This window comes from Pygocentrus nattereri, chromosome 1 (assembly GCF_015220715.1).
Source record: "Pygocentrus nattereri isolate fPygNat1 chromosome 1, fPygNat1.pri, whole genome shotgun sequence".
NCBI classification, from domain to species: domain Eukaryota; kingdom Metazoa; phylum Chordata; class Actinopteri; order Characiformes; family Serrasalmidae; genus Pygocentrus; species Pygocentrus nattereri.
The window spans coordinates 23,646,666-23,672,307 of NC_051211.1; the positions used below are offsets into that span (position 1 = coordinate 23,646,666).

Sequence of the window (25,642 nt, forward strand, 5' to 3'; positions counted from 1 at the left end):
AACTATATTTATTATAATTACTTGAATATAGTTAATTGTTTTATCCATTGCCCCTCCTCACACCTGTCTGTCTCTAGGCAACTGAATGGTCATGTCGGCTCCTGCTCTCTGCAGTTGTGCCTGGTCACTCTCCCTGTCTCTTGTCTGATGCAGTGGGGGTGGTTAGAGAGCGCTTCTTTCATTAAGAGCTCCTCATCACCTCTGAACTGACCGTGCCCCTCTGCACAGGTCAAATGGTTAAGAGTGTGTGGGAGATTTACAGTCACAGGGCCGTCGTCTTGAAAAACACACGGAACGGGGAGAGGGGCGCGGTAGCAGCCGGCAGCCGACAGCTGTTTTTACGGTCACGGCCATAAAAAAAAGAGGACGCCTCTGTAGATGAGCAAGAGGAAGGGTGGAACAATGAGGGGAGAGAGAGAGAGAGAGAGAGAGAGAGAGAGAGAGATAAGTAAGAGAGAGGCCTCTGGAGATCAGAAAGAAAGAAGAAATAGAGAGAAGTGAGAGAGGGAGAGAGGAGAAGAAAGAGGGATAGAGAGTAAGAAAGATAGAAGTAAGAGAGAGAGGCCTCTGGAGATAAGCAAGAGGAAGGGTGGAACAAAGGGAGAGAGACAGCAGGGAAAGAGAGAGAAGAAAGAAAGAGGCAGAAGTGACAGAGACAGAACAGAAGAAGGAGAAGTGAGAGAGATGGAAAAGAAGAGAGAAGGAGAGAAGTTAGAGACAGTGAGAGAAGTGAGAGAGACAGAAAGAAGGAGAGAAGTGAGAGACAGAGAGGGAGAAGTGAAAGAGAAGAAAGGGAGAGAAGTAAGAGACAGAGAAGAAAGGGGGAGAAGTGAGAGACAGAGAAGAAAGGGGGAGAAGTGAGAGATACAGAGTGAGAAGAGAGGGAGAGAAGTGAGAAACAGACAAAAGAGAGAAAGAGAAGTGAGAGAGATGGAACAGAATAGAGGAGAAAAGTGAGAGACAGAGAGAAAAAAGAGGGGGAGAAGTGAGAGAGACAGAGAGAGAAGAAAGACAGAGAGAAGTGAGAGAAAGAGAGAAGAAAGGGAGAGAAGTGAGAGACACAGAGAGAGACAGAGAGATAGAGAGAGAGAGAGGAGTGAGAGAGGAGTGAGAGAGACAGAGAAGAAAGGGGGAGAAGTGAGTGATACAGAGTGAGAAGAGAGAGGGAGAGGGAGAGAAGTGAGAAACAGAGACAAAAGAGAGAAAGAGAAGTGAGAGAGATGGAAAAGAAGAGGAGAAAAGTGAGAGACAGAGAGAAAAAGAGGAGGAGAAGTGAGAGAGGCATAGAGAAAAGAAAGAGGGAGAGGAGTGAGAGAAAGAGAAGAAAGGGAGAGAAGCTCATTGTCCATTTTATCAGCTCCACTTACTGTATAGGTGCACTTCAGTTCTACAGTTACAGACTGTAGTCCATCTGTTTCTCTGATACTCTGGGCCCCTTTTACCCTGTTCTTCAGTGGTCAGGACCCTCACAGAGCAGGTTTCAAACACCTCAGTGTCACTGCTGGACTGAGAATAGTCCACCAACCACAAATATCCAGCCAACAATGTCCTGTGGGCAGCATCCTGTGACCACTGATGAAGGACTAGAGGATGACCAACACAAACTGTGCAGCAGATGAACTATGATCTCTGACTTTACATCTACAAGGTGGACTGATAAGGTAGGAGTGTCTAAATGGAGTGGACAGTGAGTGAGTGTTTAAAAACTCCACTAGCACTGCTGTGTCTGATCTACTCGTACCAGCACAACACACAATAACACACCACCACATCAGTGTTACTGCAGCGCTGAGAATGATCCACCATCCAAATACTACCTGCTCTGTGAGGATCCATGGGGCTCCTGACCACTGAAGAACAGGGTAAAAGGGGGTAACAGAGTATCAGAGAAACAGATGGACTACAGTCTGTAACTGTAGAACTACAAAGTGCAGCTATACAGTAAGTGGAGCTGATAAAATGGACAATGAGCGTAGAAACAAGGAGGTGTTCACAATGTTAGGCCTGATCGGTGTATATATTTTATAGCCATCACAACCCCTTGCTCCAATCACCACCACTGTAGAGGAGTCTAGGTTTCTCTGTAATGAACCAACTCATATCAAACCACCTGAATGACTGAGTTATGTAGAAACTTTGAAAAATTGGTGGAATTCCTCTTCAAATCAGTGAAGTTAATGAACAGAACTTAACAAGCTGTAGTAAGCAGGCTGGAAATATATTTTCTGAAAGAACACAGATGCCAAAAAACGCAGAACAAATATTCTAGGGTTGTTACACTAATCAGTATCTGCAGCACACAGTCCATGACAAAAATGTTATCACACTTCCTTGTGCTCAATAAAAAAACCAGAAAATAATTTCTTTCAGCAATCCTCTTTTCAAATGTTTTAGAACCGAACGTGGTTCTCCTGTGGTCTCATCTCCGAGTTTATGTGAAGTATATAAAGATGAATCTCAGCTGTAGCCATAGATTCCCAACAGTATAGACACACATACACACACATGCCAGACTGATGCCTCTGATCGCCGACTATTGTTCCTGCTTCCCCCCTGCGTCTGAAAGCAAACTCGGAGGGGAACCCAAAATCTGATAAATGTTTCGACCTCGCTTTACTGACACGAACAGCAGAAACCTGCTCTCCCTCAAGCGTGAGAATTCCTTATGTTTTCATTGTTACGAGCGAGAACTGATAGCATCTTAATGTGTGAACATGAGGTGGGAGCTCTGGTCTGCGTGTGTGTGTGTATGCACGAGCATGTGTGTGTGAAGGGTCAGGCATCACTACATGCAGCAAGCTAAAAACCACACCAGACAAAGGCTGTAAAATACCTTTTATTTTTTTTTCACATAAGAATTTCACATTAACTTTTTTTTTTTATCAAACATTTCTCTTTTCTTATATAATCCTCTATATATACATAATATACACTTTACATAATACGTACAAAATACAGGTAAGATCTGAGGAAAAAAACGATGGGAACAACTCACTGTTAGTCATGTACACCTGCGGTCAGTCGTACAAACAATCGTTCAGAACTTTGCTACAACAGCTACACTGGATGCTGTGTTGTCAGTTTGAGTGTGTAGTGGTTTTGTTTTGTAGTAGAGCAGTGGGTGTGTGTGTGATTTGTGTATATGTACTTATTTATCTAAGTGTTGTACTTGAATTGTTTGTCTATTGGCATGTTTATGCTATGCAAATACATGTGTAGACTGCAAGTTAGTAGTTTGGTTCTATTAAAACTGTTCAAAGACAGAAGAAGTATGTTTTGGTTCACTTTAAATGTTAGCCAAACTTGGCAGGCCAGCCTACCACCAGCCTCACAGGGCCAGACGTGATCTCGGAATGAGCAAACATGCCTGCGGACAGCTTGATAACTTTCGGGGCTGGATTGCGATTTCGCCACTACAACTATGAGTATGTTTGTCCAAATCCATTGGGTCCCGACTGCTCATATCATTTTCTGAAAATATGTTGGGCTCAGGTTGGGTCAAATTTCATGTTTGGGCCTGCATCTCACCCCCAGCTTTAACTGTACTGCTTACTGATTTCTTCTTTCCTACTTACATTACTTCACAACTGTTTTTAATCTGGTGTGCTGGAGTCAGCCACTTTCGTTGCTGATAGAATTGAGCGAGCCAGACTTTTGAGAAAAATGAGGAATAAACAGTGAATCACTTCAGAAAGCTACTATGTAGCTAAAAGGATGTTTCGTTTGTAAAGAAACTGTGTTATATGTTATACACAAGATGTTGTATGTAAAGAGTTTTAGGAGTAAACAAGTGAGACCTATAAACAGCACAATGTGAGAACTGCGCTTTATGGCAAGCTCAAAAGCACAGCTTGATGAATGAATTCATAGACGGCTGCTGTTGTCACTACAATGTAATTTAACCAGGATTATCATTAGAAACAGATTTTTGGGTGATGATGGGCCAGTTTGGGTCGGTTTCTTGTTCAACTCAAAATGCGATTGTGTGTTGGGCTGCGCTGGACTGTTTTTGGACATTTTGGATTAATATTTTAGGCTCAAGTACGCTCTAAAAACCACCCCAAACTCCTCTAGTCCCTACTCTGGAGTACACAAGCAAAACAAGCTGGCTATGCTCAACTTGCACACCATCGTTCTTTGCTTTGATGCTCCGCCTTTATGAAATGTTGGAATGGTTTCAAAATTTCACACTCAGTTTGTCCCCATCCTAATAAGCCTACATTCCCACCTACATTTAGCCCAAAATTTCTCAAGTCGTCCCCATACGTTCTCTTTATCAGATTACGCCTGGCCCTGCAAGAATAACGACCGCTGTTCCTTCCTAATGTACAATCTGGGAATAGTGTGTCTGTTTGGCTGATTAACATGAATTCTTCCTTTTCCCTCTTTCTCTCCTTCTCGCACATACACACGCTCGTTCACTCGCTCAGGAGAATGCATTCTTACTCATTACTCATTCACTCCTTTCTTCCTCCTTCTGTTTCACACAGTAAACATTTTTCATCTTTTGTTCATTATATACAGCAACTTGTTACACAATACACTTCATAACTTATTAACGTTTTGAACAAAACATGTACAAAAGTGAGACGGGATGAATCGGTGAGTGGAGTGTGCTAGATTGTGTGTGTCTGCAGTGTGTCAGGTGGCAATTGATTTAGTGCCTGTAATCAACACTCCAGTCCAGTTGATCTGAAAATATTACAAAAACAGAAAAAACAGACCCTGCTTCTCTGTTGCTACATGAAAAATCCCACTGGAATAACACAATAGACAATAACAAAAGGTTTGATCATTGTACACTTTAGCGAGAAGCTCAGTGGTCTTTGGCTCATGAGATCATCGACCTAGTATCTACTACACAAAAGTTGTCTCTGTTTGGATCAAACTCCAGAACACCTCTGCTGTTCCTCAGCTCACTGCTCCTCCAAGAACTGAGCACAAAGATATGAGTTCATCCAAAAGTTACACTTGGGTAATGTCTGAGAAAGTTTTTTTTTTTTCCTTCACGAAAAGCATCCTTCCAGACAAAAACAACAAAAAAAAAACCTTCCCCCCAGGATTGTAGAAAGGTAAGAGGGTTAAAAAAGCCCTCTTAGATCCAGTAAACCTTCTCAGATTAGGCTGAATAGCTTTGGAGTGCTTCCGTTTTCCTTTCTCCAGTGGCCAGCACTGGGCTTTGAGAACTCCTCCTGTGTGTTTTTGGTCGACACAGGCCACCGTCGTTGTAGTCTTAGAGACAAGTCTGTTGGGATGTGCAGTCCTTTTAAGGTTCTTACTGCAAGACCAGCAATAATAATACAGGCAGCAGTGTTGTGAGAATGGTCAAGGACGCTGTTGTGACTGCTGAGTTTGTTCGCACACTTTTCTGGACCTCAGGCAGGACTACTGGATCATCTGTGAGGGAGAGGGAAGAGATCTTAGCACTTACTTGCTTAAAAGCATGAAAAACTTTTAGTAGCAGTTGTGATCCAGACAGATTACACTAGTTTAAACTTTCTAACAAAATTTCTATAAAAATCAGCAAACATTGCTTGAGGTGACAATCAATTGTCTTAGCACTATATACGATATATATTGTTCTTGGCTGGCTATAAATACGTAAAAGAGAAACAGCATGGTATTGGGAGACTGGATTCGCCTCTGGGGAGTTAGCTCGCTGCCTCAATGCACCAAAATGGAGGAATTCTTTTTATTAATACTCCAGTCAGCCTTAGTCATGCCAATAAGGTTTCATGGAACTTTCTTAAAAGTCTTTAGAGCTACGTAGGCTCCCTGAGTAGAATGCAAGAATGAATGCGCACCTGCTGGTAACCTGTTGGAGGTAGTATGAGCTCCTCCTCCACTTCCAGTCTTGGTTCCTTTACCTGGTCCAACCCTAGCCTCTTGGGATCCTGAACAGAAGAGAAATAGAACAAATGAACATAAAGCCTAGACACTGCAATGCCACAGATCATAAATCTGCTTTTTAACCACTGGGTCAACAGGGTGGAGATACTCACCATCATTAGCGACCACGTCCACCCTCAGCCTCAGACACTCCTGTCCATGGTGGTGCAGTGGTTTAGCTGTTGAAGGCATCAAAAAAGAAAAAAAAAAAGAAGATAATATTGAATGGAGGATGAAAGAGGAGAGGAGGTGGAGACAATTAATTAATTATTAATTAGAGGCTAAACTAAAGGCCTTAGTCATGGCATAGTAGATAATCTGGTTTCTTGAGCTAGCCAGAGGCTCAAGACTTGGCCATCTGGACCTATGAACTGCCTGTCATACCATCTATTACAAACCTGTATGGCCTAATCCTCATTTTCTCCTGAGCCTCCTTCACAAAGGGCCCTATAGCACACCTTAAAAGGCCAGCTTGGCATCAGTGATACTTTTCATAGTTCTACCAATCATCCAAAAATGTATAAGCCAAATTTATTTCCACTATACCAAACTATCCATTTATGTTACAGGGAGAAAACAGGAACTGAAAGCTGAGCCTTAAAGCTACTCTCACATTCCACTCCACTTTCATGCAAAAGTCCAAGCCCCGTTTTTACAACTGCCCTAACTTAGCATGTGTGGCACACAGAGCAGCCAAAAAGCCACGTAGTGGTTTCATTGCCAGTTTTAGAGCCCAAGAGTGTGGACTTGCATGAAACGCAGGGGACCTATTCATTACTGACGTGCTGAAATGGCGCTTAAAGTTGACTCATGCACTCACTATTCCTCCTAGCACCTTGTGGTACCATAAATCTATAACTAGAGTGTCAAGGGTGTGGATTGCATTACTCGGTCATATGCTCACAAACACAGAAGACAAGTCTTTAACACAGTGTTCCACTTAAAAATGAGGTTAAAATAACTGCTGTGCTTTTGACCTATTTACAGTATTTCAGTATCATGTTTAGCAATTATTCATATAATGTTTGTGTGGCTTATCTGTTTTAGCTATACAGATATACATTTTAGATATATCTAAAATAAATGTTGTAGGTTAATAAATTTATTTCCCCACAGTCTGTTAATTTCAATGACCCAGTTTGACATCTGAGGCAATCTCTAACATATTGCTGTCTTAAAAGATCCTTGCAGCACTTTTTTTAATACCAAATCAGCTCCCCTATACAATGTGTGAACATTCTATGACAAATGGACCAGTAGAAATGAATACATTCTTACAAATGAACAGATGTTAGGCCCTAAAAACATTTATTTCCTTTTTCTGTGAGGTTATCATTACGGTTATATGAAGTTTTCTTATGACGGCAAAAACATCCAGCATATATTAGATGTGCAATACGTTACATTGCCTCATTCAACGTTTCTTCCAAACGCAAAGCTTTTAATTGTCCCTTTGCTGCAGTAACAGCCAGCACTCTTTTGAGAAGAGCCACTCTCAAAGATGGAGCTCCATCACTCCAGCAGTTTCACTGCTCCACAGCCCAGAGCTGGGGGCCTAATGCTTTTCTGAGGAGATTGTACAAGCCAAGCACACAACTGAACACCAGTTTCAGAAATGGGTGCACCTTAAAAGTAGGTGAATTTACTAATTAGAGGTTCTTACTTTTGGACATACAGTGTACACTGGATGCATTTTCACTATAGGTTTCAACATACATAATGCTACACTTACAGATGTAGTAGTAGCTCTCTCCCTGGCGGAACTCTTTGCCCAGGGTGAAAGGTGTGAATCGCTGGAACTTCTCTGAGAATTTCTCAGGCGCATGTGGAGCAAAGGGGTGGCCACACTCCCAGCGCATCTGGTCATAGGACTGTGGGCGGCAGGCCTCGTAATCCTCGCGCTCTACCATGTACAGCACATAACGCTCTGCATCTTGCGACAGCACTTCACCTAGTGGGTAGTGTGGACACACAATGTCCAGATAATCATTCAGGTGCACCTCCACAGCATAATCGTTCCACTGGAACCTGCAAAAGGAGAGAGACAGGTCAGGTTAAAACACAGTGATATCAAATAGAAATCCAGTGCTCATTTTTGTTCTGTTCCAGCTCCCACCTCCTGATTAAGGAAACTGGCCTCCACACCTGAGTCATGTATGTATGAAGCTGGAACAGAAGACAAACATTAGGCTGGAGTTTCCCAAGGATTGAGTTGTGAGCAGAATGGAATAAAAGGTATGTACACATAAACATGTGAGATGCACTGATTCAAGTACTCTCCTGATACTGATCTTGGTATGTGAATTCATATCTAAGGCACTCGTTTCGTAGTCCATAAACATATAGCACAAGGTAATGAGCTGCTGTGCAGAAAGTCATACAACAAATACCTTTTTAGGACTACGTTTCATTAAGTGTCACTACCAAGAAACAGTAACAAATGCATCTGCTTGAAAGTCAATCTATTTAATAAGGTGTTAGCATTTGGGGCTTATGGTGGATCAAATATTTCTCATGATGTACCTATATTATTTTGATGTAGGATATCTGATCTCCATATAGTACTCCTAACAGGCTCATCAACTGTTAAGCATGAGCTATCTGCATTTACCACAAAGTTCCTGAGTAACTGTGGTCTAACAAGTTCGTATCAGTTCCGATAATAATCCAGTAGATCAGAGCATTGCATCACTCATACCATTCAACAGAACAAAAGTACACTTAGATCATTACTCTACAGTGAAAGAACTGTAACAAAACACAACGTACAATTTCCATCTGAAACAATAAATCATGTACACTAAAGCGAGAGACTACAGAGAAGAGAAAATGAAACGCTACAATTTTAAAGGCGCCTAATAATGTAATGACAATGGTCAAAATGTGTTTCTGACAGGTGGAATGAGTAAGACAGTGAAAGAAATTACAGGTCACTGAAAGTACTGTCTGAAAGCACAGCCACAGCCATCGCATCACGACTGCTGTCTGTCATCTAGCCTGAATGCTGAGTGCAGCGCAATCACGACTGCAATCGCCCACCATCGATTGGTAATGTGAGCTCAAGGAGCAGTGGGAAATCAGCAAGGGCCAGAGAGGGGGAACAATGGTGAGGCGGGGTAGGAAAGTCCAGTGCTTTAAAAAGAGAAAGATTGATGTGGTGTATGTATGAATATACGGAGAGCAGAAGAGAGTGTATGAATATTCATCGCTGACATTGAACTGTTGATCGAAGGATTACAATGCGGGGTCGGGCAGCGGGGTCAGGACAAAGGAAACTTTGAGTGTGTGTGTGTGCGTTTAAATGTGTTATTATTGATCTTACACCCCAAAGGAGAACTGGGTGTTTGCTTCAAGATATTAGAATGCTGTCAAGATCCCATGCAGGGTGATTGACTATTGATGTCTGCATCTTCGGCCACTGGGACCTGCCCCCCATAAAACACACACAAGTGTGAGTTATTGAGGAGAATGTATAATTGAATGTGAGAATGGGCGATATGGTGAAAATGCAGCATCACGATATAAGAAGACAATAGCACAATTACAATGGTTGACTGTATTGAGCAAATATCTCCAAGCAATAAGACAGAGAACCATTTGTCATTACTAATACTACTGCTATTAATATTAGTAGTATAATCACTTGTAGGTAGTTTGACCAGAGGAGGATGGGTCCCCCCCTTGTGAGCCTTGGTTCCTCCCAAGGTTTCTTCCTCAGCTCTGAGGGAGTTTTTCCTTGCCACTGCCGCCTCTGGCTTGCTGTCCTGGGGGTATTTACATTCATGTTAAAATTTTGTCTTTACTTTAATTCTGTGAAGCTGCTTTGCGACAATATCAGTTGTAAAAAGCCTACAAATAAATGTGATTTGATTCGATTCATGTTCTACGAGAGAAAGCGTGCTGCATGACGTGAGGACATCACAGGAGTTGTTGTTTATGTGCTTTGTGTTTAGCCAGTTGGTCTAAATCGGTGCTCTTTATGATGCACGTAGTTGTTTCGTGCTCTAGACGTTCTGATGATACCCAAGATATACTCAGAAAAGCATCTCTTACACACATTTAGAAAAGTAATTTATTAAAATAATAATACCATATTGCCATATTTGCTACCCCTAATTGAAATGAAAGGAAAAACATGCTTGTCCTAGGAATGGCATGCGCAAAACGGGGAAATAAATCTGTGTTCTGTCTGCAAACTTTGACACACTCCCCTCTCTCATTATACACACACACACACACACACACACACACACACACACACACACACACACACACACTCCCCCTTTCATTTGACATCCACAGAGGGAGGGAGCGGAGACAGTCTGACTGTCTGCCGCTCTTCTCCCATGTTTCACTCCTCCTTCAGCTTCTCTCTACTTGTTCACTGCTATCTCTCCTTTTGCCTGCCCTACTGACACAAACCTGCCTGCCAGAGAGAGAAAGAATGCAAGTTTGTGCGTCTGTGATTAAAGCTCCAAGCAAGAATCACTGCAGCTGTAGACCAAATACTTTAGCACTTTAACAACAGAGTCTTTTAGACAAGTGAGGAATACTACACTGCAGACGATCATTAACGTAGCCCTCAGTGACCTCTCCGCTTTATCATTTCTCGGCAGCTTTCCAATAGTGATGCGGTGTTTGCTCAGTGTAGCAAATGGCCCGACTGTTTCCTTGTATTTGATCAAGCTGTTTTTCTACCGATGTTCACCTGCTATACCTCTTTAACCACCAGTCTTTTATAGTTGCACAGTTAACTAATGTGAACTAGACCCATCACTAGTGATTAGATGAGAAATCAAGCAATTTACTGATTATTTTACTAATAATTCTTTATAAAAAGCCCAAGAAAACATACTTAACTTACAACAATAGCAATTCCTGCATAGCCTTTCAAAGATTTCAAAATACTTAGAAGTACTTAGAAGAAAAAGAAACTAGGAATCATTTCATTTAGTTTCTTACCGTAAGGGAGCAGAAGGAGATTTAAAACCCGCATCATAATAAAAATTGCTACATAATAACTGCAGATTCATCAAAGTCACGTTGTAAAGTAACAACTTTATTAAACATATTAAACAAAATAAGCCACCTATACAGTCAAGGCACTGTTTTAACAATTTCTACACCCCTGCTTTCAAACTGGACAGCCCCTTAAAACTTTCCCTTTCATCTGGTAGTAGCTCTGTACAATACTCATTCATCCATCCATCCATCATCAGGCCCAGCAGTAGCTGCCAGCTGGGCCCCTCCAGTTAGTCTCTCATTGATGTGGATCAGGCTTTTCCTTTCGGCCGCACACTGTGCACAATTGTGGATCAGCGCAGTATTTTACTCGGAGCCTTGAATAATAAACTAATACATTGTCAACTAGTACCACAATATCAGCCTCAGCAAGACTGACACTTCAGATGTCTGCAGTACATAGATGAACCTTTAACCAATGACTGTTTTATTTATAGAGGTTAAATAATTTTGGTATTTTTAAGAGATTATTCTACCAAACTGATTGAGTTGAAAATACATTTCAGACTTTAAACCAGTATCTTGCTGTGGACAGCCTCTACGACATAACTAGGTTTATTTTATTAAAACAAATGACTGAAGCTTCCATTTTGTGACTAACAAAATAAACATATCATTACTGAAGCTTAATCAACCATTTCAGTAGTGACAATATATAGACTAATTTTGAGAACATGCCAGTACATGACGAGCAAACACAGCTTTGAACGTTTGTACACACACAAAATCACAACATTTTTCATTGAAACACAAAAGTTTTCTTTACTGCAGAAAATATAAATTTAAGTAATGACAACTTGTAATGTTACACTCTGATTTTCAGACTTTGGGACACATTTAATTACCCCCCCCAAAGTACTATATAACAACATAGTAACACACACAGACACACACAGACAGACAAAAAGGCTCAGGAGAATTTCAGCTGCTCCCATGTGAAGCTGATAAATGTAGGCAGTAGCACTTTGGCTTTATTTTCCCCAGTGTGTGCGTGTGTGTGAGACGAGCTCCACATGTTGGACTAACGATCAAAGTGTGTGTTGTGTGCGTCTGCTCTGCGTTGGTGCTTGATTACGGACCGCCTGGACAGACGATCTGTCTGCAGGCTTCACTAAATGCCCTCCAAACACAAACACACAGCCATACCAACACACACTGCCCTTTTAATTGGCCGACTGCTTCGCCTCACTGCAGACAACACAAACACACACGACATGAAGAAAGGGGCTGAGAAGGCAACCTAAGAAAGGCTTTAGAAGGATAGAAGGACCACTGAGCAGAAGTTGGGGGGGTATATGGCTACATAGGAATGGTCACTTATCCCTTTAATGCAGAGGTAAAACAGCAAACACACACACTCACACACACACACACACACACACACACACACACACACACACACAGACTCACACAGACTCACACAGACTCACACAGACTCACACAGACTCACACAGACTCACACACATACATAATTGCTGTTCACAAAAAAAAAAGTATCATGTAGAAATCTCCAATTCCACAAGCTGACACACACTGTCAATTTCCATGATCAACATGGACATTCCCACTTTTAATGAGTTAAAGCTGATGTCTCCAAAGTCTCTGAATGAATCACTGATGAAACGTTAAGTGGTAAAACAGGGCTAGCAAGCACACCTGAACCTACTTACTACATCTGAAAAGTTGAAACTTAGTAACTTTTTGAGTTAAAGTCTTGCTTTGGTTTTTTAAAACCCCAGAATGCACACACACTGTTAGAGGTCCTGATTAAAAGCTGTTTGCGGTATGGCCCCAATGTGTTCATCAAAAGAGGGTCGGAGGGGGGGCAATTAAAACACAAAGAAGGGTATTAAAGCAGCCCCAGAGGGGGGCAATTATGCTGCTCCACCCTGGCCCCTGGGGGCTAGGAGTCAGAGGGGGTTGAGGCGGAGAAAGAGGGGCAGAGCAGGGAGAGGGGGATGGGGGTTGATCCCTAGGCAAGGGGTCAGTGGCTCTTCTTGGGGCTGCCCAGTGTCTTTTAGACTCTTACAGTTTTCTTCATCAATGGCTTTATTCATACAGTGAAGCCTTTCACTCTCTGTCTTTTAATGCCTCTCCTCCCTTTACTCTCTCTCACATGCACCACTAATCTCAGAAAGTGGTTGACACCCACCAATGCTCATTAACTGTCACTGTTTTGTGTTCTCCCTTTTGTAGAAAAGGGCTTAAAAGAGAAAAGCTTAAAGAGCAGCAGGTTAAAACAGAAGCTGCAACCACCAGTCGTTTAAAAAGATATCAGTACAGTTAACCTGGTCAGCGGACTGGCTGTGATTAGTTAGCAGATTCATCTGTGTTTTAAGACTGACTCCTTTGTTACAGGACATATTCTGGATTCTATGCATGTTTTGTTTCTGATCTATTTAGTCCGTTATTACTTGGCCTTTTTTTAAAAAAATGAAGAGAAGTGTGGATTTCTAACAACACTTAATGACAACATTAGATAAAACAGCTAAACTCATTCACTTCTTTCCATCTCTGCTCTTGTACTTACTTTCTTCTTCAACTCAATCCACTATTAAGTGGTAAAACAGAGCAAACGAGAGCCTCTCTGCAACCTGAGATTGATTAGTAGAAGTATGGGAGAAATTTGGGAAGGAATGGGTGTGTGCTTTTGAGCGTACGGTAAATGATATGACTGAAATGTTGTTGTTTAGCTGTTTCATCAAGTTGGAATTTTTACTGGAATCCATGGTTGCTGTGCTGCTAATCTCTCTTCTTTTAATCTTTGGGCCAGAGTTGCGTTTCTTTCTCCTCACCATTACACCTTCTCTGTTCATCCACCCTCCTTTTTTCTCTCTGTCTCTCTCTCTGGAATGTGGGGGCTCTGGGGGAAGGGATGGCCTGCTGAGGGGTAAAAGGTTGAGGAAATGCTCTGAGTCAGCAACACAGAGAGTAACTTACGCACACTCGCACGCGCGCACACACACACACACACACACACACACACACACACACACACACACACACACACACACACACACACACACACACACGAGGCTGAGTACCAAACTCAAAAATGTGTCAGCAGTCATTCATTCCTGATTCACCTGTTTTACGGTTAAGCTTTGGACCCTTTCAATCACTTTCACCATCTGACTCACCTATAAGTAACTTTCACTGCCAGCCAGCATTAGCTGATAAAAAATACTGGAATCCACCCTCTGTATATCTGTAAGTTCATCTTTTCTCTCTTTCTCTCCCCTGTTTTCTCACATCTGTTGATGACACTCTCTCCACTCCTTTGTTTCATACTTTCTCTCCATCCATCCAGCGCTTTCAGAATTCAATTAACCCTGAAACCCTGGGACACATTTTCCTCCTCTGTACTTTTGTAGCCGCCTCTAATAGTGAGTGTTGGTCTTCCGGGTGACTGGTTCAGAATGCCGTTGGGCTGGATAATCGGGTGCTCAGAGCGGCTGGATTATGGAGCTGGAGCTGGTGAGAGGCCACACAGCCCTATTCATACTCTGCAAACCCTGCTTAACATACACACACACAGAGAGAGAGAGAGAGAGAGAGAGAGAGAGAGAGAGAGAGAGAGAGAGAGAGAGAGAGAGAGAGAGAGAGAGAGAGAGAGAGAGAGAGAGAGAGAGACAGACTTGGGGGGCCCCCTCCACTGGGCCAAGCTTTAATAATGAGAGTTCCAGTGAGAGCTTGGGACAAATGAGAGAAAGAAAGGAGAGGCGGAGAGGTAGATGCTTTAGTGGCGAGATTAAAGAAGAGGAATGAAAGCAAAGCTTTGCCCAGAACCGCTCTCAGCTCTGCATCAATAAAAAAAAATCGAAAAGCACTTGAGCCAAACTGTCCTGCTTTTGAAGTGTTCTCAAGTACTGCACATGTGTATGGGAGTGTGGACAAGTGAGACAAAAATAGAGGAGGAGAGAAAGAGAGAAAGAAAAGAAAGGCAAGAGAGTGGTGCTTTGATACGCCAAAATGGACCAAGACCCACTCTTTCATCTCTTCATCTGTCCATCGATCTCTGTCTGTCTCTCATCACTCTGTTTGACCCCTCCTCTTCTAGGCACTCCAACCAATCACAATACAGCTCACTGGAATGTCAGGCATGTTGGTCAGCGACCTGCCTCCTGCACTGTTGCCACAGAGACCCATTCCGGCAGTCACGCCCTTTAAAGATAATATTGCCAGCCAGCTTTCTTCATCCCTCTTGATACACTTTTCCTCATCAATCTTTTTGTTTTCCTCCGTCTGTCACCTCCTCTATTGTCTCTCCACATCATTCCTTAAAAGTTGTCAGATTCTCTCTTTCCCCCTTGCTGGTTTAACCCCTTCTCTCCTCTGAGTGAAAGAATGGCTGAAGTCTTTCCTCTATTGATTAAATGCAGTGATAGGGATGTTTGCATTCTTCTGGTATCGAACCGTGAACATGCCCCAGCTTCCACAGGTGGGAATAACAAGGGCTTTCGTAACCTGTGAACCTTTGTATATTACAATATAGAAGGAAGTTGAGGCTGTAATGTTTTTTAGGCTGTGTTTTGCTCCCTTAACTCTGTTATCACAGTATCAGGGTTAACATTAACTTGCTACACATGAGCATGAAAGTAAAAAGAAAAACACCAGCTCTACTGCTACTGATCACATTACCACCATAAGCTAACAAGCAAAGTCCTACTGACCCACTTTATGTGTCTGTCCACTGCCATACAGCCTGTTTTGCACTGCTGTTCTTTATATTTTCATGGTCGTTCATCATATCAAACACATTCATAGACCACTTAATTTGAAAAACATTTAAAACACTGAAGGTTCACCTAACTGGTTTATATAGACTGTAGCTCATCTGTTGATGTACAATTTGTACTAGTCATCTTCCAACCCTTCATGAGCGGTCAGGTTCTGACCACAAAGCCACTTTTCACTGGATATTTTTGGATGGAGGGCTTACTTTCAACTTAACAGCTTAGTATAAAAACCACAGCAACACTTATATCTGCACCACACACACCAAAACTCCACTATGTTGAGAACAATCCAATAACCAAACAGCATCTGCTCAGTATAGTTCCTAGTCACAAAGTCATCCAGTGACTGGTTGCTGACAAACTGTGCAAAACAATAAAAATATTATTTATTTAGTACTGTATTTAGAACATGGACCGCTTATATACTGCAGATATACCCTAAAGCCAGAAACCACTCATCTGATCACTGTGTCCCTGATAGGGGTCAGTAGGTCGTATCTGTTACCATGAGCAAATTCACAGCACAAAAGCAATCAAGAATATTGATTGTCTTTGCTCGACCTGCCAGAGCCCTTTGTGCTCCCCTATTGAAATTAAAATCAAATACAATGAAATAAATTAGAGCAGCAGTGAGGAAAGAGAGTGAGAGATGCAGAGAGAGTGACACTTTTCCCTGTCATTGTAATTTATTATTGTTTATTGCTGTTTTGCAGCCATTTAATTGTATTTACCACTTTATTGACTCTTAAAGCAGTTCCAATTATGTGCAGATCAAGTTCAGCGGAAAAGAAGGAACCTTGTGTGAACTTGGGCTGAATGATTTGTGGGTCTGGGCTTCGTCTGGCCTGTAGGGGGCACTGCCAATCTGGTCAAAGCTGGTGGCCTGGTGCCAGAGTGGCGTGTGTGCGTTGTCTCGTGGGAACAGCCTATCGCCTCCAATCCTGAACATTCAGGAGAAGGACAAACAACGTGGACATGCGAGCCAAAACCACACACTGGGGCCACGTTTACCACAAACAGAGTCCAGTCTAGCTGTGGCTAACACACGCACAATTCATGTCCTGCAAAAAATTTGCATACAATAAAACAGTCAGATATGCCCTCTCAGTAGCTCTCTTTCTCAATCTCCCCCAATTCCCTCTCTGTCTCTCTCTCTCACAATAATACAATAGACCAAACTAAAAAAGTGTCCAAAAGTGTTGCACAAGAGTGTTCAAACTAAAACTGGTGCAATGTATGTACACGTGAGTGTGTATGTCGAGAGGAGTGCTGAAGAAGTGGTGTTAAGTCTATAGGTAGGGTTGTAATGATTCACAATTCAGAATTTGATACAATCAAATGTGTCTTGATTCCATGCATTTTTATTTTCAATGGCGCAAAAATAAGCAGGCCCTGAAAAAGTATTTTGCATTATATTCATTTTTTACATTTTTTAGTTCACTAGTGCTGTCAACATTTTTCAAGTACCATATTTTCAAACTAAATCCTCAATATAGCTCTAGCTAATATATTAACCACAAGCTAACATGCTAGTTGTGATACACTGATATGATTCAATCTGATACACCGTACTGTTACATCCCTGCTCTTTAGTGACTTACATAGTAAATGGAACTCAATGTGGGAAAAAATTTAACTCAAATCATGCCTACAGCCTATCAACACGTCTAAATAACTGCAGATTTATTGGTGCAATAGTGTGTGTGAACGAGACGGGCTTGTGTAAGAATCAGACTTTGTGCGTGCGCGAGTGTGAGAAAGGTATTGTTTACTGCACGTACAGGATGTGCCGTTTTTCCCGGGAAAAAAGCTGGCCAGGAAACTCACACTCAGGGGGACAAACACACACTCTCTTTCATTCTCTCTCTCTCTCTCTCTCTCTCTCACACCCCTTAGCCCTGATTTTTTTTTTTTTATCTGACATCCTACAATCTCAGTATGGGGAGGGGGGGGGTTATATTTACAATTCATCATATCTTACATAACACACTATCATTAATATCATTATTACACACTATACACAGCAGTCGATAATGGAGATTGTGTTATATAAAGAGTATATCAGAACAATCAAGACAGAGCAGTGTGGGGGTGAGCGTGTGTAGAAGCTGAGGCAGATCTGGCAGGAGTCAGAGGCCTCGACATGATTCACCAGACTTCAGATTAAAACACCAAATTACATGCTACAGGCCGAGGCGGGGGAACTAGAACAAAAGGTGCTGTGTGGCTAATTAGAGAAGAGAGAAGGATGGTGGTGGAGGTAACAGTGGGTGACAGGGCAAAAAAATAATATCACAATACCTGAAGCTATTTCACGATACAGAATATGCATCACAACGTTTAGTTCAGGGGTTACTGAACAAGTTGGAGAATACTCAGAATGCACCAGCAAAACAGACACCTAGTTTCTGGTTGTTGTTATTCACAGGCTCTCTGTAACAGATTTAAATCCGTTCTATTTCACATACAGTTTTTCAGTGTTCTAGAAGTGCTGATGATACCTAGGACATACTTACAAAGCAAATCACGATGTAATGCATCACAATAATGATACCATGTCATCAAATTTCCCAACTCAAGGTACAAAGAGTCAAACATGATTCAGTCGGAAACATATTCTACCAAAAAATCTGCAGCATCTCTGTAAATGTTCTTTACAGAATAGAGAAAAAAAACTGCCCTGGGTTTTAGTATCCTGGAAGTAGAAGAGAAGTAGGCCACAACTGAAATAGGAGAGGAGAGGCCACAACCTAAAGGGCAAATAGTGAGGAAAGATATGAACTTGCTTTTAATAAATAAATAAAAACACAACACACCAACCAACCACAAAAAACTTCTAAGCCTTTCTTAAAGGAATGGTTCGGCAAAAACTCTAAACGTACCTAAACGTACACAATTTTTCACTTGCATAGATGTACCTGATCAGTTGAGACATGTCTGGTGTCCAAACTTTGCTTTGTCAGATTAGAACACAGCAGCAAATCAATAGTCACCCAAATAGCCCAAATAATTTCTGTAAAAATACATTGCCAAAACTTCTTTCAACCCACAAGAAACCACTTGCGGGCTTGCAGTCTTCATTAAATTGCGCATACTCATCACTGTGGTTTAGGAAACACTATGACTTACTGAGCTGTACTGAGTTCTAGAGCTTGTTAGCAATGTTAGCCTTGTAGTTCCAGGTCTAAACTAAAGAATGGAAATTTAGACTCCAAACTTGTGTTGGCTCAACTACCTTCTCTCTTTTCTCTCATGTATGGTGATTGCAATTGGAAGTTTTTATGTATGTGCATACATTATCACATACATATATTAATGTAACAATAAAGTGCTATTTAACTGAACAGTGACTGATAGATGGAGAGAAAAAGAGAGGTAGGAAAGGAGGGAGCGGTAGTGAGTGCATACTGAGTAATGGTTACGGCTGCCAAGAGTAATAAAAGATTGTGGCAGAGAGAGAGAGAGAGAGAGAGAGAGAGAGAGAGAGAGAGAGAGAGAGAGAGAGAGAGAGAGAGAGAGAGAGAGAGAGAGAAATCCTACACACTCCTTTCTTTCTAAAGAGGGTAAAAGGAAAGAAGGGGGCACATAAAGGAATGAAAAGAGGAGAGGGGGGAATGTAAGGTGGAGATGAGTATCCAAAAAAAGAGTGAAATGGTGAACCAGTGAGAGAGAGAAATGTGAGTGAGAGAAGAATGAAGCGGGGAAGAGCAGGGGAAGAGAGGAAAGGGCCGAGCGGCCCCATTCAGAGACCACCGGAGAGCCACAGAGAGAGTGACATGCTGCACAGAGTGAATGGCACTTCATCACTCACTCGCACACTGTGACAGGGTGAGTTAAATGGGACGATGACGAGTGAACAAAAGCGAATCGGTACTTTATCAACAGGGTTATAGTCTCCATCCCAGCCACACACACACGGTGACAGGCAGCATGAACAGTACTTCATCTGTGTGATGAACTCTGGTCTATGATGGTCACACTAACCCCGGCTTTGTTCACCAGCAGACCTGCACTGGCAGCTCAGCTAATTTGGGGTGGAACACGCAACAAAAAACAGCACTTACCAAAAAACAGCCCAGTGCCTCAATAAAAAGAAAAAAAAAAGAAAGAAAGCAGCCAATGTGTGAGAAATGGAGCAGCGAATGGGACGTCCTGACTAAACCGCCACAGCAAAACGTCTTTAGAGACAGATTAGTCCGTCTAGAGAGTCTTTACTAAGGCCGAGATAGCAACAAAATAGGGCGAAAACACAGAAAGAGACGAGAGGCAGAACGATGAGGGGAAAGAGTTAAAGAAAGAAAAGGAGGAGCAGGGTGAACTTCGTGCCAGTGAGGCAAGCAGTACGGTGGGCCAACAGCCAGGAGTGAGAGAGAGGTGTGGAAGAGAAGGAGAGACAGGTAGAGGGAGAAAGAAAGAATATAGGACAGAAAGAAATAAAGTCATGAAAATGAAGAAGAGCAGTAAAATTAGAGAAACAAAAAATGCAAAAAAATTAATAAATAATAAAAATAAGAAGAAAGAAAAAAAAAGAAAGAGTCACAGAGCTCTGGGGATTCACTTGAGTTTTAAGTTTACTGTAATTTCGAGAGCGAGAGAGAGAGCGAGAGAGAGAACAGGAGAAGGAAGGGTGAACATGAGACAAATGACATAAGTATGTAAGATGTGGAGAGGGAGAGACACGTAGAATAAAAGGGAGGGAGAGAGAGAGAGAGAGAGAGAGAGAGAGAGAGAGAGAGAGAGAGAGGAGTAATTAAGGCAAAACTAACTAGAGAAAAAAAAGTGTACAAAGGAGAACAAGTGTAAAAAGAAAGAAAAAGGTAAAAGTAAAAAAAGTGAAAAAAAAACAACAGGGCTGCAGTGCGCTTGGGATTAGTGTCAATTTCAATATTAATTGGCATCAATATAAATGGGACTGAGCGAGCGAAAAAGAGAGAGAGAGAGAGAAACTGGGGTGAATGATCTGTGTGTTTGTAGTGTTCCAGAGGAAGTCAGGTTAATGTGTGTCTGATTTACTCTGTGAATCAGAACCGAGCAATGGAACAGCGCACACGCACACACGCACGCACGCACACACACACACACACACACACACACACACACACACACACACACACACACACACACACACTTCTCTGGTTGATCAGTTTCCTCCTGCTCAGGACAGAAGCAGCAGTGTTCAGTGCTCAGTGATTCAGTGCTGACTTTAACAGACTGAGCAGTACAGCATGCAGAGGCAGGCACAACATGAGCACGCAGCAACACATCCACAGAGTTTACTCTCTGAAACCAGAAACAACCACACACACACACAGGCTGTCAAATAACAGCATCACGGCTCATGCTGAAACAGAGCCATGCTCCGCTCCCAGCCACCGACGACCTTGGAGTCAACCTGCCCCAAGGCATGCATGCACACACAACCCTTCAGTCCTCTCTCTTTCTCAAACAATACACGACTGAGGCACCCACATATACACTGATACACATACTCTGCAGTCAAACCGAGCTGAGTGACTGCCTGAAAACGATTCTTGATCACTACTTAAGAGCTGGATGGTTAATCGTTTTTATCTAAATGTTGCTATTTTAATGAGTGCAGTTTTCAAATTGCAGGAGGTTCAATTTTAATTATATTTTAAATTAATTAATGTTGTCAAAATTTTAATTGGGGAAATTTGATCTAATAACAGAACTCTAGAAAATTAGCGGTTTGGCACACCATACACAGCATTCAACTCCTAAGAAATGGATGTCCTGGTCTTGGCCCTAATGCTACATTTATAGACAGTGCTCGCATTTAAATCACAACTGCAATATTGGTGAGGCCAAAAAAAAAAAAAAAAAATCACAATCTGACATTTTCAGCCCTACTACTTTAGCTGTTCAGTTTCACTAATTATGCAACGAAATGAGAGAACGACAAGAGAGAAATAACACTAAGCAAAAGCAAATACAGAGTCAGGGTGTAACAGATGCCAAGACAACAGGATTGAAGACTTAACAGAAAAAGTATTTTCCTCTGTACCTCCTTTTTCTGTGAAAGCAGGATTAAACCACACAGACAGAAAGTAGAAAGACTCAGCCACCGTGATAAAAACTCAGCAAGCTCGATATTCCACTTTCCCCTGCGGGTGCGATCGCCGTCATTTGGCTTCTTACGTAACCGTTACATCTTTCAGGACAAAGTAATGCACTTCCATTTTGTGGCATGCGCCTTACTATGAAGAATGGATTCTGAGAGGGGTTATGAGAGTGGAAGCGAGAGCGCGCACCCATGCGCTCCGTCATACGTTCTTTTGGGTCTCCAGTTTTCTATCCTCATTCATAACTTTCTGTCACGTCTCTTTGCCTGCGATTCATTCCCACTGCCGGCTCCAATTCCTCCAATCCCATAAAGCTGAGTCCCCCCCCCCCTCCGGCTCTGCATGTGCCCACAGCATAAGGGTCAGATTACTCTAACCCTGGATCTCAGCAGCGGATACCTTCTTAATCACCTTATCTTCTAACAGAGCCTCTCGACTCCAGTCCTGGGAACCTTCAGTCTGAACACACCTGATCCAGCTCATCAACTCATTATCCAGCCATTCATGAGATGGATCTGCTGTGTTTACGCAAGGAATAAGCTAAACTGTGCGGGATGGTGGGACTTTAGAGCCGATGTCGAGAGAAAACCAGTGATCTAGGAGAAGACAGATGCTTGCTACATCTTGTTTATTGAAGCATAGGATAAGAACACTATAAAATTCATATGTGAAAAGAAAAAGTACAGATTCAAACACTTTATACAGTTTTTTTTGTTTCAACACTGAGAACATCACTCTTCTGCAATAATGTGACCAAAAAGTTACACCAGGTTGCACCAAAACATCTCAAGTCAAACAGAAAGCAGCAGAATAAACTAAGCACCATGCCTATTGGGTAAACCCAGCAGAAGGTTACACTTATCAACGTCTGATATATCCTTTGAGTCATAATACTCCGGAAACCTACTGGGCTGATGATAAGCTACCACTTTATCTACACTATACTTGAGATATTAATGCAAGCAAACTGCTGTGGACAGAGCAGGCCAGGTCAGGCTTTCAGAGCTCTGGTCAGGGCTTACCACCTGTACCACCGTAATCAGCTAATAAATAAGGCCTTCGGGAGCTGAAGTGGGTGTGCTGAAACAGGAAAAAACATTCAACTCTGCAAAGCATGGTTACTCCAAGACTTGGATTGGGACCAGACACTCATTGTGGTCTGAGATGGGGGTGGTGAAGTTCTCATGTGTTCTACATGGACTGAGACAAACAGTTCACTCAGACCTAACTGGCAGCCAATAGAAGAAGGCTTTCAACAGACTTTATTTACCTATGACAGATTTCTATATTTAATGCAAATGTAAGTGGACACTAGATACAATCTCAAGACAGAAGCATGCTCCCAATACTTTTTATTAACACCCAAGTGTCAAGAGCCAAACACCAAGTACCGGTGGACATTCAAATAGGCTGCAGTATGCTTACCAGCGTATTCTCTCAATGGGCAACTCATTACAGGCCATTTGGAAGAATTTTACTGCCAAATGAATAAAAAGCTTTGTCGTTCAGGGATTATGTGCATCTCGTGTCACTGTCAATGAAAGCTAGGCTGAACTGCAGTACTAGGACAGTACAGCATCTCCCTGACGAGACTGAACTGCAGTAACGCTACACTACGTGTGGTGTCAAAGTCCTGCTGCAGCCTACAAAAGCGCGCACACACACCACAGAACATGCGAAAATTTGCTTGGAAAAGAAAAAAGACAAAATAACTGTAACTTACTTTGGATTTGAGCTATTCCAGAAAACGCTGTGTCTCTCGGCTGAGGACAGCCAAACGCAGGCGCTCACTACGACGCAGGGAAGCCACAGCGAGTCCATGCCGGAGACTCCGTCAGCCAAACTCGACGAAAAAGAAAGAAAGTAAGAGTAAAAAACGAAGTACAAAGTGTCAGCCACTTCCCGTCCAGCTGTGCCAGCAGTTTTCGGTTAGCCTATCTGCAACTACAACGACGTTTTCATTCGCGTTAATATCAGCAGTCCCGCAGAAAATCGTTACTTAGCAGCTCTGCTTGTGAATGAAGTCGCGCGGCGCGAGATAGTTTTGTTGAAAGGCTGTATAAGGCCACGCCCCCGCGGCCCACGCAGCCAATCAGAGCTGGCGTTGAACGCCCCGCGCCTCAGAGAGCTTTGTCGCCCTCTACAGTTCAGTCGCGTATGGACAGTAAGAGGGGCTAAGAGACGATTAACGAAGGCTAGACTTATTTCACAAATGTGCAGCTTTTAAGCAGCTGCGGTATTGACCGAAAAAAATAACGCTCAGCGCTGTAAAAGCCCTCTCGTCCACATGTTTCTTACAAGCTATACTGTTAACTGCTTTGTGGCTGAACAGAATATTCTAATTGGCTCCTTATTGGTCAAACAGAGCAGTGTTTAACTAGTTGGGTGCAGACGTCATTACGACTTGTAGGGAACTAAATAGTGAGGTTCGCTGAGTTAAGGGTGGGCAATATGAGGTTGTTTGTCGTTATTGTGATTATTAAATTATGCCACAGTATGCTTTTCTGAGTATATCGTGGATATCATCAGTATTAAAAGTACTACCCCAATTTCAATGAAGTCGGGACGTTGTGTAAAACGTAAATAAAAACAGAATACGATGATTTGCAAATCTTTTTCAACCTATATTCAATTGAATACACTACAAAGACAAGATATTTAATGTTCAAACGGAGAAACTTTATTGTTTTTTCCAAATATTCACTCATTTTGAATTTGATGTCTGCAACACGTTCCAAAGAAGTTGGGACAGGGGCATGTTTACCACTGTGTTACATCACCTTTCCTTTTAACAACACTCAATAAGCGTTTGGGAACTGAGGACACTAATTGTTGAAGCTTTGTAGGTGGATTCTTTCCCTTTCTTGCTTGATGTACAACTTCAGTTGCTCAACAGTCCGAGTTCTCCGTTGTCGTATTTTGCGGGAGCCGGCAGTGTTTCTGGGTGTTGTTGATATGTGGCTTTGGCTTTGCATGGCAGAGTTTTAACTTGCACTTGTAGATGGAGCAACGAACTGTGTTCACTGACAGTGGTTTTCTGAAGCATTCCTAAGCCCATGTGGGAATATCCGTTACAGAATGATGTGGGTTTTTAATGCAGTGCCGCCTGAGGGATTGAAGGTCACAGGCATTCGATGCTGGTTTTCTGCCTTGCCACTTACTTGCAGAGATTTCTCCAGATTCTCTGAATCTTTTGATGATATTATGGACTGTAGATGATGAAATCCCTAAATTCCTTGCAATTGCACGTTGAGAATCGTTGTTCTTAAACTGTTGGACTATTTGCTCACGCAGTTGTTCACAAAGTGGTGATCCTTGCTTGTGAACGACAGGGATGCTCCCTTTATACCCAATCTTGACACTCACCTGTTTCCAATGAACCTGTTCACCTGTGGAATGTTCCAAACAGGTGTTTTTTTGAGCATTCCTCAACTTTCCCAGTCTTTTGTTGCTCCTGCTCCAACTTCTTTGGAACGTGTTGCAAGCATCAAATTCAAAATGAGTGAACATTTGCAAAAAACAATAAAGTTTACCTGTTTGAACATTAAATATCTCGTCGTTGTAGTGTATTCAATTGAATATAGGTTGAATAGGATTTGCAAATCATCGTATTCTGTTTTTATTTATGATTTACACAACTTCACTGGAATTGGGGTTGAATTAAAAAATGTCTAACTACATGGTCCATTTCGAAGTGAGCATAATTAGGCTTTTTTTAATTGGATGTAGTGCAATGCAGTTTGGAAAGCATTTAGTAAAATCAGTAGTTATTGGTTTATTATTATTATTACAGTATTTTTATATGTGGCACTAACTAAATCTTAGCATAACTAAATATCGTCATATATATTAAGCATCCTTAAGTACTGTGCTGTCATTTTTTGCCACATTCCCCTCCCCTACACTGAA

At 42.1% G+C, this 25,642-nt stretch overlaps 1 protein-coding gene across 1 annotated transcript; it reads right to left on the reverse strand.

Annotated features, from left to right (window-relative positions):
* Positions 1-2,841: 2,841 nt before the first annotated feature.
* efna1a (ephrin-A1a) lies at positions 2,842-23,742 on the reverse strand. The gene is made up of 5 exons (XM_017715336.2): positions 23,457-23,742; positions 7,622-7,917; positions 6,003-6,068; positions 5,805-5,894; positions 2,842-5,397 (listed from the first exon to the last, which is right to left on the reverse strand). Exons 1-5 carry the CDS (start codon positions 23,552-23,554, stop codon positions 5,276-5,278), a joined length of 672 nt encoding a protein of 223 aa, XP_017570825.1. The 5' UTR covers positions 23,555-23,742; the 3' UTR covers positions 2,842-5,275.
* Positions 23,743-25,642: the final 1,900 nt, after the last annotated feature.

Bases quoted from the DNA above. Each gene is read 5' to 3' on its own strand.
- efna1a (XM_017715336.2), bottom strand. From the start codon at position 23,554: ATGGACTCGCTGTGGCTTCCCTGCGTCGTAGTGAGCGCCTGCGTTTGG. The intron at 5,895-6,002 runs GTGAGTATCTCC...TCTTCTGTTCAG, and splicing joins GGACGTGGTCGCTAATGATG to GATCCCAAGAGGCTAGGGTT. The intron at 5,398-5,804 runs GTGCGCATTCAT...TCTCCCTCACAG, and splicing joins CTCCAACAGGTTACCAGCAG to ATGATCCAGTAGTCCTGCCT.